Source organism: Phacochoerus africanus, chromosome 2 (assembly GCF_016906955.1).
Source record: "Phacochoerus africanus isolate WHEZ1 chromosome 2, ROS_Pafr_v1, whole genome shotgun sequence".
Classification (NCBI taxonomy): domain Eukaryota; kingdom Metazoa; phylum Chordata; class Mammalia; order Artiodactyla; family Suidae; genus Phacochoerus; species Phacochoerus africanus.
The window spans coordinates 44925340-44941846 of record NC_062545.1 but is presented as its reverse complement, the minus strand read 5'-3'; the positions used below and the strand labels follow the sequence as shown (position 1 = coordinate 44941846).

At 36.6% G+C, this 16507-nt stretch overlaps 2 protein-coding genes across 8 annotated transcripts in view; one reads left to right on the top strand and one right to left on the bottom strand.

Annotated features, from left to right (window-relative positions):
- The window catches only part of ZUP1 (zinc finger containing ubiquitin peptidase 1), a 28642-nt gene extending 13711 nt beyond the window's left edge, over nucleotides 1–14931 (bottom strand). For 3 of the 6 annotated variants that reach the window (XR_007132154.1, XM_047759923.1, XM_047759905.1), the window contains exons 1-7: nucleotides 14553–14931; nucleotides 12823–13395; nucleotides 10507–10617; nucleotides 8397–8518; nucleotides 5924–6092; nucleotides 1501–1689; nucleotides 1040–1205 (exon numbers count right to left, since the gene is read on the bottom strand). Coding sequence is in view for 5 of the 6 variants with exons in the window: in XM_047759923.1 (XP_047615879.1) it covers nucleotides 1040–1205; nucleotides 1501–1689; nucleotides 5924–6092; nucleotides 8397–8518; nucleotides 10507–10617; nucleotides 12823–13381 (1316 nt within the window). In the remaining variant the exon portion in view is untranslated. The remainder of the gene's footprint in view (nucleotides 1–1039; nucleotides 1206–1500; nucleotides 1690–5923; nucleotides 6093–8396; nucleotides 8519–10506; nucleotides 10618–12822; nucleotides 13396–14552) is intronic. The other 3 variants (XM_047759938.1, XM_047759914.1, XM_047759947.1) reach the window with 3 other exon arrangements.
- Nucleotides 14932–16020: 1089 nt separating this feature from the next.
- The window catches only part of KPNA5 (karyopherin subunit alpha 5), a 36083-nt gene continuing 35596 nt past the window's right edge, over nucleotides 16021–16507 (top strand). The window contains exon 1 of one of the 2 annotated variants that reach the window (XM_047759868.1): nucleotides 16021–16202. In XM_047759868.1, the coding sequence (XP_047615824.1) occupies nucleotides 16199–16202 (4 nt within the window). In that variant the 5' untranslated portion in view covers nucleotides 16021–16198. Of the gene's footprint in view, nucleotides 16232–16507 lie in introns of both variants that reach the window. The other variant, XM_047759877.1, reaches the window with a different exon arrangement.

Below are 16507 nucleotides of genomic sequence, written 5' to 3'. Positions count from 1 at the left end.
TACTCAGATCTTATAACCTACAATTCCAGATAAAAGGAAAAACAAATGCCTAACACAATGAATCAAAGCCCATATCTAATGATGGAAATGTCATAGTATAAGGCCAAGAAAAGATGGGAAAAAACTTCCAGAAAAAATAAATAGGTTATACATAAAGGAACAAATATCAGATGGCATCTTATCTTCTAAATAGTAATACTGACTGCTTAGAAGGCAATAGAGTAACAACTTAATCTGATCTGGAAATGATTTTGAGTGAAAAATAACACAGCCACACAAACAATCAATCAATAAGACTAGGTACCCTTTCTTAGGAAGCTAATAAAGGAAGTGTTCAAGCAAAAGAGAGTAATCCAAAAAAAGAGAAAGACATGGAATCCAGGAAAAATCCAGGATCCAATTCAAGAAAATAATGAATAAATGCTACATGATTAGAGCTGTGGAAGGGACCTAGAAGGCAAATAATCCAGACTAAAGCAAAGAGGACAGACAGCTTCAAGAAAAAGGTGTCCAGGAATAAGGACTGCCCCAGATTACATGAAAAGGGGAATTTTTGGAAAAAACTTGACCATGATGCAGTCAAACAGTAAAAGGGCAATTCTTAACTCAAGGAAAATTTTGAAAGCTTTTCAAGAAAGATATAAAATCAGCAATGAATTATATTTACACAGCCGTGATACAAACCTGACTTTTAACTTAATAAAAACTGAGATTTAACCATATTATAAGATTTGAGGGTAAACAGGTGGGAGATATAAGGAGAATGCAATAGACAATGTCTAAAACTGATAAACCAAGAAGAAGTCATGAGAGCATATTATTTGAAAACAATGGAAGTGACAGCTGCCTCTGAGAAACAGTGGACTTGAGGACAAAGAAAAGCATGAAAAAAGGAATGAATTGCTGGTTTACATTATATCTTTCATTTTATTTTATCAATGTTACTTAAATTTTATTTTCTCACTATCCCTTTGATAGAAAAACACAAACAAAAACCTCCCACATATGATAACATTAACTTGGGTGTTTAGGTACATACTTTATCCTTAGGGAGGTCAGAAGTGTATATACTTCACATGCTCCGATCCAGGCCTTTGTTCCTTGTAACCTGTTATTAAGTTGAGAGGCACCCTGAGGATCAAAACCTTCCTTCCACGCATCTTCAATCATAGACTGAATTTTTGGAATGCATGGAACCGACATATCTAAAATTATACAAAGCAAACATGTAATATGACAGTTACTAAAGTACTGAATAATATCATTTAGTGGTATACCATATATTCTAGAGGAACCTACAATGCAGTTAAGACAGTTATTTCTAACATTTTCTATTGTATCATCTTTTTTCTTCCTTCAATCAGAATTCCGGTTTTTAATATAAGTATTCATTAAAATACATCTTCATTAAATCTATGAGTTGTGCCTACTATATATTAATTTATTCCAGAGCATGTACTTTACCAGATGATAAGCTCAGAGTATTGTTATTTCACATACCTTTGAGGCAATCACCATAAGCATCATTTTGTAATAATGACGAAAGCAGCATTTGGAAATTTCTGTAACCACAACCCCAACCTTTGTCACCAAAAGATGAATGAAAGTGATCCACTACTGTAGAAAGCCACACACGTCTCACATCTGTGGCAGCATTCTGGTAATACCTGTAAAGTGCTTCCATAATTCCTAAAGTGGAAAAGAGATTTAGAAGGTTTAGAAGGATGTTCATTGTTCTATGGCTGTCTCATATATTTCTAACATCATCTTTCTCAAGGCCACCTCTAAATCCTATTGATTTCATTTTCATTATCTTTTTATTGATATAATCTTAGTTTACATCTTGCTTGTTTACCACTTGCAAGTTTCCTAATACTAGCATATTGCCTATGGAATAGCTTTAATCCATGGAATAGGAATCCCACAGCAAGCTATCCTCTAACTTAATTATATTTCAAACCACTATTCTTACCATAATTTTGTCTATAACCCATGTAAAGGAATTAAACATGATTCTGACCATAGAGTTTTCATGCAATTACAACATTTGCTAAGCACTTTTTATATACCTAGTACTATGCTAAGCATTAAGGATACAAAAGATGTATATGACAATATTCCTTAAACTCTCCTGGACTGAGATAAACAAGGTGTTATGATCGGGTATATCTGACTCCATCTCTTTCCTCCTTCTACTATACTCTTCTTGTATTTTCAAATCCTACTGACACTTTCAGGAGCAAATGCTACAGTCTTCATAAACACTTTTCCTGATTCCACAACCCCAAACAAAAAGGTCCTCTTTCCCTTAAGCATCAATATTTATTTGCTGTGCCTCCTAGGTACTAGCCATATTCCATCATGGCAGAATACTAAAGTTCTTTGTATTACTTGACAGATTCTATGAAGCTTATGGGCAGGAAAGTCTTTTCGGATAGCCCGTACTTTTTCATATAGAACAGGGTACCAAAAAGACAATCACTAAATGTTTTACTTGAATGGAGGGTATCCCATAGGAAAATGGGCTTTTGTCTGTAAGAAGGTAGAGTCAATAAATCAAAACAATTATGTGAACCAAGAGTTGTAGCTGTGCCTACACCATGGAGGATTGAAATACAGATCAGTATAATCTTTTCCAAGGAACTTAAAACATGTGACATAAGTCACGAAAAAGAACAATTACTACGCTATATAACTGAGTACTAAATGTTGCAGCATGGAATGGGTACTCCAGGAATTCAGAAAAATTAATGTGAGGTTCAGTATCATAGACTTTGATGAAGAAATCAAGATTTGAGAGAGACCTTTAAGAATCAAGTGGAATAATAGAAAAATAGAAAAAAAGAGTTATGTACATTCTAATATGCTTTGGCATAGTTATTATTAACTCAGTGTTGCCTCATTGTCTAGGTAACACCATCCTAGCAACATCATGTAACTTGCTTTTAAGGGAAAATTTCCTCATAATAAAGTTTTTATATTTCTTAGCCACTAAAGCTCTTTAGATATTTCCCAAGACAAATCTATCCTTTGTTAAATTATATTCTATTATTAAGATAATAACAAGAAACTCTTAAAATAATAGCTGCTTCGGTTAACATTTTCATAACCAACTAAACATAAAAATCTTATTTGGGACTCAGGATTTCCTGGTTCTGGACGTCTGTTTCCCTCCAAGGGTTAGAGAAGTTTTCAGAGAGCCAGTGTCTCCTGGAGGGAAGACTTTAACATGGTTAGTGCTCTGGTTTTATACCTGGCGCCCCTGTTGCCACCCAGGGGATGCCCCCTGATGGCCTGATGCTGGTGGCTAGAAGGGCATGCATTCCTGGGTCCCACATGACTATGACAACTGGAAAAATGATTCTTGGAAGAGTGGCCCTCAAGGGTACCACATGGACAAAAGACATAATATTCTCCAGTCTTTCTTTGTCCTAGAGCTTCAGCCTGGGGGGCAAGCTTCAGGTTTGGCACATACCTAGTGAACTAGGGATCATCTAGAATTTATAATTTAACAAAGGATAGACTGACCTTGTTAAATTATATTCTATTGCTAATAACAAATAAATGTATCGTACTAGGCATCTGCTGGGAAGCGCTATCCTGTGCAGAAACCTTTTTGCAGGGAGATCCTTGGAGAAATATAAAGACAGCTTTCAGAAACAGACCGACGGATATATGAAAATATGACATACGTATTACACATACATGGAGATAGTACAGATTTGCTAAATGGTACTGAGATGAATAAGCAATAACAACCTAGTATTATAAGTATTACTATAAATACGGGGAAAAATTAGATTCATACCTTTGCCCTCTCTCTCACAAACTTATGCACAAATAAATTCCAAGCCAATTAAAAGTCAAAATATGAAAAGCAAGGTATAAATTTTTAAAGACAATATAAAAGCATATGTTTATTATCTCAAAGATGGGGGAATTTCTTAAACAAGACACTTAGAATACAAATAAAAGGAAAGAGTGAGAAATTTGACTGTATTCAATTTTAAAATTCTGTCTAATCAAAGATACCATATACAAAATGTAAAGGCAAATTATAGACTTAAAGAAGAAATTTGTTCTTCATATGATCAATGAAGAATTAGTAACCTGAATACCTAATGGACTTCCAAAATCAATAAGAAAAAGACAACCCAACAGAGAAGGGAAAGGAAAGGAATAGGTTATTTACAGAAGAAACTAACTCAGAACATCAGGGAAATGCAATTAAGAGATGTACCCTCTCATGTACTATTAAATGGTAAAAATTAAAGAGTCACAATACAAATCGTGAATCAGAATACATTGACACAGAGGCAGACTATAACCATTTTAAGAAAACACTCCATAATAACCTTAACAAAGTTAATTACACACATGCCCTTTAATGTAGTATTTCTAGTGTGGATGTTAGAGAAACTCTTGAAGAGGAAAGCTGAAAACTTGTAAGAATGGGAAAACATGGGAAACAATCTAAGTCATATGAGGAAGTACTACACCGCAATCAAAATGAATGAGGAACAATGATAAGACTCAACACATTTGAGCAAATCCAATGAGAGGATACATGTTGTATACCAATTCACATGTAATTTAAAATACAAAATATTATGCTTTTATGAAAAGTTATATATGAGATAAATTATTAAAACATACATGAGACTGATAAATACCCAATGCAGGATAATGATTCCCCTTGTGGAAGAGAAGAAATTGGAATCAAAGAGGTATACAAAAACAGTTTAATGTTTCATATGAAAAGTTTCACAGTTTTAAAACATTAAATTTCATAAAAGCTGGGTGATGAGAACAAAGCTGTTTCCATATAAATTTTTTTTAACTACACTAACAGATATGTTAAAAAAAAGTGGGAGTTCCTGTTGTGGCGCAGAAACAAATCCGACTAATATCCACGAGGATGTGCGGATGTGGGTTCAATCTCTGGCCTCACTCAGTGGGTCAGGGATCTGGCGTTGCCATGAGCTGTGGCGTAGGTTGCAGATGTAGCTCGAATCCCACATTGCTGTGGCTGTGCTGTAGGCCAGCGGCTGTGGCTTTGATTCAACCCCTAGCCTGGGAACTTCCATATGCCATGGATGTGGCTCTAAAAAGAAAGTTAAAAATATCAAGAAAAAGGCATTTTTTTGGAACAAGGCAGATCCGATTGTGAATACTAGGTAGGCCAATAACTAGCTATGTAACTTTACCTGGGAAAGTAATTTGTCCCAAGTCACAATTTCCTCATCCAGAAAAATCTAACAGTAAACAGGATTTTTGTTTTGAGAGTTACATGATACAATATATAAAGGTCTTAGCACCTGAAATTGTACTAAATATGGTAACCACTATTTACACGTGGCTACCTGAATACTTGCAATGTGACTTGTTCAAATTGAGATATTCTGTAAAGTATCAAATACACGTTGGATTTTGAAGAATGCAAGAAGATTGCAAAATATCACATTAACAGTTTTTAATGCTGATTAATGTTGAATAATATGGACACACGGGAAAAATACTAAAATTAATTTCACCTAGTCCTTTTTACTTTTTCTACTTTTTCTACTTTTTACTTTTTCTAATATGACTACTGGAAATTTAAAATTATTTATGTGGCTCACATTCTATTAGACAGTATTTGTCTGCAACACAGTAAGCACTCAATAAAACCTTTTCTAAAAGGTTCCATTTCAAACATCAAGTAAACTGATACAATATAAAAGTGAATTATTTACTGTAAAAATAGAGAAGTTTGGAAGTTTTAAAACATATTTTAAAAAATTATTTCTACAAAGTCTCACCTAAAACTAAATAAACTGTGGATTATGAAAATTAAGCAAAATTCAAATAATTCTAATTATTACTTCAGTGATGTATGGAAGATCACTGAAGTAAACCAAGATCTGACTGTTTAAATACTCACCAGAAGTTTTTGTTTTTCCATCATCAATACCGATAGCTAGTGATTCCATCATATCAGCTTTTCTTCTATGAAATTCAGATGGATGCATTTTTCCCCTATTCACTTCTATCTCCATATTTCGTAGCTGCTGTTGTTTGTACCCTCCAGAATTATCCAAACCGTATTGTCTCTATTAAACATAAAAATGAATTACTCAATTTTTATCTCCCTTTATGTCAATGAAGATGGAAACTTACCATTATTTTATATATCAAAAAACGCATTTTGAAACATTCTGGTCTATAGACTTTATACAAATCAACTCAAGGATTTTAATGAAAAATAAATCATACACACAAAAATCCCTGCATTAATAACAGCCTTTCTCTACAAAAAACCATCACAGCAAGAGACTTGCTTTCCTTGTAGGGAAAGTAGAGAATCCTGTCTTCCTACTAAAGGTACTGTGAAAGGCAGATGAGTTCTGTATATACTGCTGATTTTTTCAAGAAAACCTGTCAGTACTTGTTATTTGGTTCATTCTATATATTAAGTGAACTATGTTTTTGTACACTGCAGAAAATCTCAAATAATATGTTAAAACAGCCCCGTTATGGCTCAGTGGTAATGAATCCGACTTGTATCTATGAAGATACAGGTTCAATCCCCGGCCTTGCTCAGTGGGTTAAGGATTCAGCATTGCCATGAGCTGTGGTGTAGGCCAGCAGCTATAGCTCTGACTCTACCCCTAGCCTGAGAACTTCTACATGTCGAAGGTGTGGCCCTAAAAAGACAAAAACAAAAACAAAAAACAAACAAACTAAAAAAAACCCCCAAACCCAGCCCCTGTAGAAAATATTTCTGATATCTAAACAACTAACTTGCAAAGTTACAAAATAAACTCCTTTAAATACTGAAAACTTTTTGTATTGATAATGTTTAAAATTACATAAAACAAAGAAGATTTAGGAACCACCAACTTCCTTTTCACCTCTGAATACTGGTGGGAAAATAATTTTGCAAATAAATGAATCACAAATGAAAAAAATAGCCTAAATTAGCTATCTGAAAGATAATGAAATGATCTCACACACAGCCATGTGTGAAACACCAGAGAAAAAGTCAGAGGTCAAGTAAGTCCAGAAAGATGATGATAGGCACAGTGCATATTAGCATATTAAAGGTTCTGAGAAGATTTCAAGTATATAAACCTGTTTACTTAACTGAGCACTTTCAAAGCTACTCAATCATAAGTCCAATTATTCAATCATAAACCCTTTTCAGTCACACACTATCCTATCAGCACCTAGGAAGAAACATTTAAAAACTCTATGAGCGTTACTAACACAGACGACACAGTGTATAGCAAATTAGACTAAAAAAAAAAAAAAAAGCAGAAAAAGCTGTTAAAATTTTAAATGCATTAAAAACATAATAGATATTACCAGCCTAGTTCACCAGATACCACCACTCACCTAAGATAAATGAAGTACCAGATGTTATCAAAAAGCATTTTTCATTAAAAATGGGTCTTTCTAGAGTTCCTGTTATGGCTCAGAGGTAAGGAATCTGACCTGTATCTAAGAGGTGTGGGTTTAATTCCTGACCTTGCTCAAAGGGTTAAATATCCTGGCCTTGCCAGGAGCTGTGGTGTAAGTCACAGACGCTGCAGCTTGGCTCCTGTGTTGCTGTGGCTGTTGTGTAGGGCGGCAGCTCCCATTTGACCAGTAGCCTGGGAACTTCCATATGCCACCCGTGCAGCCCTAAAGTATAAACAAAACAAAACAAACAAACAAAACAGAAAAAAGATTCTTTCTAAGTGTGTGAATTGCAATCACTAAAGGAATTTAAGAGTCAAACAGGAGACATTAATTCTAAGCTTGTGTTTTAAGTATTCATACAAAAGACTTAAAATTCTGAGTCTCAAGCCCAACCCTGAGCAAGTTAAGCTACTTAAGTACTTTATGGCTCCATTTCTTTATCTGCTACTTAAAAAAAAAAAAGAAAACAAACAAACAAAAAAAACAGTTGAAATAACTTCTTCATGGAGTTGTGAAGACTTTGAGATATTTTATGTGATGTGTTTAGCCCAGTAACCAATACATGACCAGAATGAGTATTTACAAATGGTGGTGATTATGAACTATAAAAATATATGTAAAAAAATATTTTGTGTAATAAAGACAAATAGGCTGAAATCTTTGTGTGTGTGTGGGTTTTTTTTTGGTCTTTTTAGGGCTGCACCCACGGCTGATGGAGGTTCCCATGCTAGGGATCTGAGCCTGGTCTGCAACCTACACCACAGCTCACAGCAATGCCAGATCCTTTACCCACTGAGTGAGGCCAGAGATCCAACTTGCGTCCTCATGGATGCTAGTCAGACTGCTTTCTGCTGAGCCATGACGGGAACTCCTAGGCTGAAATCTTGATAGCATATTTGAAAAATAAGAACTCTGCCAAACCTAAATAACATAATTGTTATTAATCTTTGTACCTGCAGCTTCCGAAATTCTTCCATTTCTTGTCTTGACTCTTCAGATCTCCTCTTTCTGTCTTCTTCTTGTTGAAGCTGTTGAGCCAATTCTAGATCTCTAGAACACTGGACTCTATCCATGCCTGTTATATATTTTTAATGTTTGGAATAAAATAACTGCTGAAACCAAAGCTCAACTGTATGTTAACGCATATTTTGAAATGGAGTAAATGCTATTATTTTGCTATTTATTCATAACTATGACGTCGTAGAAACACTGAGTACAAATCTAGCAGAACCTGAACTACTTTTGTAAAGGTATAAACACCATTTAAATCACTACTATTCAGAGTATTTAGGTTGTGACAAGCACTTCTCACTAATTATCTCATTTGGATCCTCACAACAACCTTAGGAAGCTAGGTGTTATTATCCACGAGGAAACCAGAACTTAGAGAAATTAAGTAACACCCTTGAGTGGTGCTCCTTATTAACACAAACAAGGCAGATAGGTTTTTAAAAGAAATATCAGGGAAGGGGGGAAAGAAAACAATAAAGGGTATAAAAATATAAGTAATGGAAGTTTATAAAGTACAGATATTAGATCATAACTTAATTACAGTCTGACCCCAAGCAAATCATACAACTCTGCAACATCTTGCCCTTTTTCCTCTCTACCCACTGTCCCACAGATCCATTAGTCAGTGGCTTCTGGCCAGCATCTCCCTGACCTCCCAATCTGATGTTTTGTTATGCATTTGAATAGTCTCTCTTTCCTTTTCAAACCTCACAACCTCTGCTACATCTTCCAATGTGGTCCCTATTTCCACTGTTGGAGACGTGCAAATCAAAAGTGATTTTTGGCATAGTTCTGAGGTTCTCTATATTGATTTACTAAGATCATATATTTCTCTCATTATCCACTATAGGCTTACAGAATAATTTAGTAACCATACAAAGCTAATCATAAACAAAGTAAGAATTATCAGACACTCAACTTCAGAGGGTTATTCTTCCACAGTACTTAGTAGAGAACCACCGCAGTAGAGTACGTTTATCTTTGCTCCAGGAATTCTCATTTTGTTGTTAGGCTGAGTGAGCACATAATGCTGTCTATGGACATTACCAACTGGTACTAGGATCTTTGATAATGAACACTAAAGACCCCTGCACTAACAAGAGATAACTATAAAACTGAAATCCAGCAGAACACAAATGGTTTCTCTGAGTCTACTTCATATTTTCTTTCAATGGAATTGTGAAACTCATATAGGATCTTTCCACTTCTAAGGCATAATCATGATTACTTAATCAATGCCACTATTAAAACAGGGGACAGAGGAAAACTTTAGAATCTCTTGTAAAACCAGTAAGTGGTAATAAAGAAGCTAAGCAAGCAGCTGGAAATGCACTTGAAAAACTTTTAAGTCACCTAGTTCACATTCTTTTTAAAATCATATAAGGAATTCCTATGGTGGTACAGCAGAAAACGAATCCGACTAGGAACCATGAGGTTGTGGGTTCAATCTCCGGCCTCGCTCAGTGGGTTAAGGATCTGGCGTTGCCATGAGCTGTGGTGTAGGTCGCAGATGTGGCTCGGATCTGGCGTTGCTGTGGCTGTGGTGTAGGCTGGCAGCTGTAGCTCAGATTCGACCCCTAGCCTGGGAACCTGCATATACCGTGGGTGTGGACCTAAAAAACAAAAATAAATAAATAAATAAATAATAAAATTATATATGCCACATGGCAGCTTCATAGTTCATAAACAATTTTTACTGACAAGATGCTAAATTCAATTACTTTCAGCTGCTGAAAGAAAATGGCCTCAACTTGCAAAACAAACAGATTTTTAAAATTGTACAATATTTCACTGTCTTCTAAATACTTATGGTCAGGCAAAACCCTGGGTACACACTCCTAGTTCAGTCACAATAGTTCATCCTTTATAACTTTTCTGTGAGAAAACTTCTAAAAAAGTTGAAGCCACACTGGAATTTTTTTAAGAGACAGATTTATTTTTAACCAGTGTGCTTTTTTTCCCCCTCTGTATCACTAATTTTAAAAAGTAGATAGTGTTCTAGGAAGTAGAAATTAAGTCAAGACATTCTTATTTTTAAACATATAGGCATACCTTGTCCAAAGCCACTTTCTTCCAAATGCAAGTCAACATGTTCCTGGAGAATATGGTAATTTGTACAGATAAGCCCACACATAGGGCAGCCATAGAGTGGTTCATCACAGTCTGTATTAGAGATATAATTTAGTTGCTTTTATTTTTAACAGTTTTAGATTTTCCACCCCCAAATCAAAGAGTGTCTATTACCCGCTGACTTTATTAAATAAAAACTCTTTGTAGTTGGATCTAAAACAACTTTTCTACTTCTAGTGTCAAGATGGAAGACTGAACAGAAGAAAAAACCTCTCTTATCCCTACAAATAAAGGAAAATATTAAATAAACATTCAGGTCTATAGTCAAAACAAGAAAAGGAAAAAGGAAAATCAAATGGTAAGTAGAGGCCCATCTAAATACAGATTTGGAGGGGCTGGATTCTCAGCACTCTCTAGACTGAGTGGTGGGGTGCAGAATTCAAGCATTCGGCATGAACCTGGCCACTGGGATCATACTGTCTAGTAGGGAGAGTGACATCAAAGAGCTGCAGATATGAGCCACCACTCTAGACGGTGCAGTTTGCCAGAAAAAGTGGTACCATGTGATCCAGAATTATGAATTCCTTGGTTTTTACCCAAATGAATTAAAAACTTCTATTCCACACAAAAACTGGTATGTGGATATTTAGGGCAGCTTTATTCATAATTGCAAAAACTTGGAAGCAACCAAGATGTTCTTCAGTAGGAAGGAGATAATCTGTGGTATATACAAAAGAATATTATTCACTGCTTAAAAAAAAATGAGCTATCAAGCCATAAAATGACATGGAAGAATCTTAAATGTTTATTACCAAGTGAAAGTAACCAATCTGAAAAAGCTATATACTGTATGATTCAATTATGTGACATTCTGGAAAAGACAAAAATATGGAGACAATAAAAAGATCAGTGGTTGCCAGTGAACAGAAAGACAGAAGGAGGACTAAGTGGAACACAGAATTTTTAGGGCAGTGAAGCTATTCTGTATGCTACAAAATGGTGTGTTCATGTCACTACGTATTTGTTAAAACCTGTAGAATACACACACGAGAGACTGAAACCTAAAGTAAATTTAGGACTTTGAGTAATATCTATGTGTCAGTGTGGATTCATTGATTTTAACAAATATATCACTTAGTATGAGCTATTGAATAGTGGAGGAGGTTTTGAGAATATGGGGACAACAGGGGGTACATGGGTATCCTCTGTACGTTCTACTCAATTTTGCTGTGAACTTGAGACTGCTCTAGAAAATGTAATTTATTAAATTTAAATAAAAAGTAATCTATGCACTCTCCTTAACCTTTTGTAAAAATTAACTCAAATGAATCAGATGTAAGTGTAAAATTCAAAACTATTAATGACCTTGGGTTTGGCAAAGAGTTTTGATACAACACCAAAAGCACAACCCATTACAGAAAATCAAATAAGGTGAACTTCATTAAAAGCAAAACTTCTGTTCTGTGAAAGACACTGTTAAGAGAATGAAAAGGCAATCCCCAGACCAAGAGGAAATATTTGCAAAACACATCTGCTAAAGGATTTGCATTCAAAATATATAAATTACTCTTAAAACTTAACAGTTAAGAGAGACATGATTCTAAATGTGTATGCACCAACAAAAGAGACTCAAAATACATGAAACAAATCCTGATATAGCTGAAAGGAAAAACAGACAATTATACAATTACAATTGGGAACTTCAACCCCTTTCAAAAACTGGTAGGACTCCTGAACATGAAAGCAACAAGGACATGAAAGATCTGAACACAATCAACAACATACTCTAATCGACGAATATAGAACACTCAACCCAACAATAGCAGAATACACATTTTCCCCCCAAGTGTCTATGGAACATATACTAAGATAGACAATATACCATGTCTTAGGCCATAAAACAAGTTTCAACAAACTCAAAAGAATTTTCATCATAGTGTGTTCTCTGGTCATAACAGACTCAAACTAGAACTCAATAACAGAAAATCAGGGTCTCAGACAGTTCACTGGGCTGGTATTAAAAAAAATTAAAAAAATAAAAAAAGATACCTCTGGAAACTGGACTATGAGACTATTTCTCCTCAGAAAGATTCTAAAACTACTTTCAATATAGCTGAAACATTTTTAATTTGCATCAAAATTTCCATTACTATAGTTCCATATCCCAATAAAGGCAAATGAACAATGCTATGAACTGAAAATTAAAAATACATTTGCAGTCATCTGATGTATAAACCAACTTTTGGGACACCACCTATTAAGTTGAGACTACTGCTGCTTATTACATAAACACTTTACCTTCTAATGGAGTATCTAAAAGGTTGGTATGCTTTGTTTTCACATGAGTTTCCATATCTTGACTACAATCTTCTATTTTTCCACAGAATGGACATTCAGGAGGACTATACATTGTTTCATAAATTGATCCTTTTATTTTGGTTAGGTCAGACTGTTTTTCCTTACTTTTCAGAAATTTTCTGGATTCAGTTACATTCTCTGAATGAAAGCCTTTATGTTTTAAAGATCCTTCCTTAGGCAGACTTTGAGCTAAAATTTTTGGATGATTAGACGCACAAGCTGAATGAATACTTGAATTAACTTCCATTCTACACTGCAGGGTGCTGTCCGTCCTGTTGTCAGAAGTTCCGTACTGTACTGAATTAATCCTCTCAATATTTCTTTCTAGCTCATTTTGCTCAAAATGAGCAGTTTCAATATGAAAACACATTTCATCATAACTCACACCTGACAATTTGCAAAATGGACATATAACATCATCTTCCATATGAACGATTAGGTGAGCCTTCATGTCTGGTTCTGAGGTTACTGTTTCACCACAAATATCACAAGAGAGCATGGTAAAGCAGGAAACTGAAAAAGAATACAGTATTATTTTATGTTAGAAATTAAGTGATGAAGAAAAAGAAAATACATTCTATAAAGTGATTTGGAGTAATTACATTGGTTACTGAAAACTGGGTTATTTAGATGAAATTACTGTTCCTTGAACACACGAATTTACATATAAATTTCATCCAAAATTTCAAGTAAAACTTGTGTTTCAAGCTTACGGTTTTGATAAAACAAAGGCAATAATGATGCAAATTAGATAATTTTTCAAAATTTCAAAAGGTGTGTCTGGCCTGAGGTAAAGAAAAAATAACGTTTATAAAACTGCCCGGGTAGGACAAACCAAATAAGAAAACAAAGAAAGAGAAGGAACTTTATCAAACTTTAAAGCTATTAACAAGGAATTGAGTAAATAAATCTTAATAACAGCAATTAAAAGGTAAAGAGCTTTACACATATCAAACTAATTTAAGTACCATTATTATCATTCTATAAGGAGAAAACCCTGGCTCAGGTACCTCACTGCCTCCAGAAAATGGTTAGCCAAAATGCTAACCCAGTCAGGCCCGCTGTATTCTCAACTCAAAGAATAAAATCAGTGTGAGCAGAGTAGATTCCAGAGCCAAGAGAACTGGATTATTATCTCACCTTTCATAATTTTAGGTAAGATATCTCATCTCTTTGAGGTTCTGCCTATGAGTTATACTAAATCAGCAGTCATTTTGAGGTACTGGCTACCGACAAAAAAGGTGATTTCGCTAAGAAATAATTTTTAGGAAGCAGTTCCCGCTACAACCTTTCCACTACACATTATCTTTCAGCTAAAAATTATTTTAAAACAAACGGGAAATAAAAACAAGTAAACTATCCCAATCATTTAAATAAATTTAACTGTATAAGAACTCCCTACATTGTCCTTATTTTTCTAATTTCACTTCATACAAGTGAAAACAGTCTCGACTTTAGAAGGAAATTCTCTCAAACCCCCAGTGGAAAGAACGTCACACCCAGAAAGGTTCTTTTTTGTGTCTGGGGCACCGCTGTACAGAGAACAAGCTTCAATTGCCCAACACTTAGCTCAGAACGAGGGGACGAGAGATGTACGGAGGCCAGAGAGAGGTGCTGGGATGGGTAAGTGGTGAGGAGGTGGGAAGGGCCGGAATGCCACAAAGCCGAACCTGCTCAAAGATCCGTGTCAATCTCCCGGGCCAAGGCCTGAAACCAGCCCAGATACTAAATGGGTCAAAGGGTGGGCCTACGGAACGAGGGCTGGGATGATCAGTTCCTGGTGGCTCGGAGAGACGGCGGCAGCCACCCTGCCCTGTGCTTAGCTTCCTTTTCGGGTTCCGATGCTGAAGCCGTCTGGGTCCGGGGCAGAAACGTGCGTGCGCGGCGTCGATTACCTCTCCAGGCCTGAAAGACTGAGGCAGCCCCCTACACCCAGAGACTCACGGAAAGCCGAAAAGAGAAGCAGCGATTCCGAACAACTTCAACTCCCAGAAAAATATTCAAAAAAGCTCTTCCTCTCCTTCCCCGAGTGAATGTACTCCCAGGATGCACCGCTCCACGCTAATCTGGGGTTGTAGTGCATTCTGGGAGTCGTAGTCATTCTTGCATCTTCCCGGCAAGGTTGAGGTCTTTGTGAATGAATTCCCAAGGCTGGTCCTAGGGCATTACACGAATCCACAATACCCACTATCTAGGGCCTGACTCTGTAACGTTTTATTACATTATCAATGAAGAGTTTGTAATGCTATGTGCCAAATTCCAAACTATGGAGGATGCCTAAGGTATGTTCTTGCTGCAAGACTACAAGCTAACACTATCTTGAGCCCTGAATTTAAAAATAAGAAACAGCTCTTGAGATTTAAAAAATACAATAGCAGAATTAAAAAAAAAATCAGTGGAAATCTGTAAAATAATCCAAAAAATTTTCTCAGAAAATAGAACAAAAGGGAGGTGGGGTGGAAGAGAAAAAGAGCAAGAGATGGCAAACAGGAGCTTCTTCAGAGAAGGAATCATGTGTTATATATCTAATACATGATGTGCCTAGCATTACACGTGGGAAACAATTTGTTTTCAATACTGTTTGTTCGACCCCAGGGTGTATTACAAGGCTTTATGTGTTAAAACAATTTAGAGTACTTTATCTGGAGTTACTCATTACATATGTCACAGACTATGTTTTTGTCAAAAAATCCACAGATGTTATATAATCCAAAAATTTAAACACATGGCTAACTGAAAAGCTTGAAACAAATGAGCAGAGTGCAGTGGTAGAACAAATGAAGCTGAGGAGGCTCTACAAATCTCCATGAGTTTAGGACTTCTATCCGTTGTGTACACCGTTTTACCTTTAATACTAAAACAATGCCTGACATTGATTAGGCCCTCCATCAATACTGCATTGTAAAATGAACGAATGAATTATTCAATCAACGAACGAATGAATGAATGAGAGCGGGCACAGAGGACTGGGACAGTGGGACACTGCTGCCACAGCAACTCCGCGGGGGTAAAATTGCTGAGCACGCGCAGGGGCCGGCTCCTCCTTGGGTGGGTGGGGCTGGGGCGCGCTTCTCTCCGCCCCTCTGCTGGGCTATGCAGCCGCTACCGCCGCCGCCGCCGCCGCCGCCGCCGCGTGCAAGGGTTTCTGGGAGACGACCCTTGGGGTCTCGGGTAAGGGGCGCAGGTGGCCGCCATCTTGAGTTGGGAGCCTGGTCTCTATACTCATCGCTAGGGGCGGAGTGGTGGACCCACTGATACCGCAGCAGACGCCGAAGCCGGGGACTGGGAAGTAGCGGCGCTGGATAGTGCCACATTAATGAGTAAGTGGGAGTGACACAGACCAGATTGGGTGAGTTTAGGCTTTGGGAGCTATTGGGTCTTGAAGCCACAGTCTTATTTATAGGGTTCAGGACCAGCCCACACTGGGGTTTTCTCAATTTCTTGTGGCAGACAGTGGTGGCGGGGGCGTGGCAGCCTCTCTTGAGGACGGGGAGGCGCAGGGAGCACGTATACTCTCCCAGAGTCAGGCTGGTCTTCAAAAAGAACTTTAGGCAGGAGATATCATCCTGCTTCACTGTTTTTGGTAGTTCCTCCTCTTCAGTACCTGGTCTTGTTAAGTGTTACC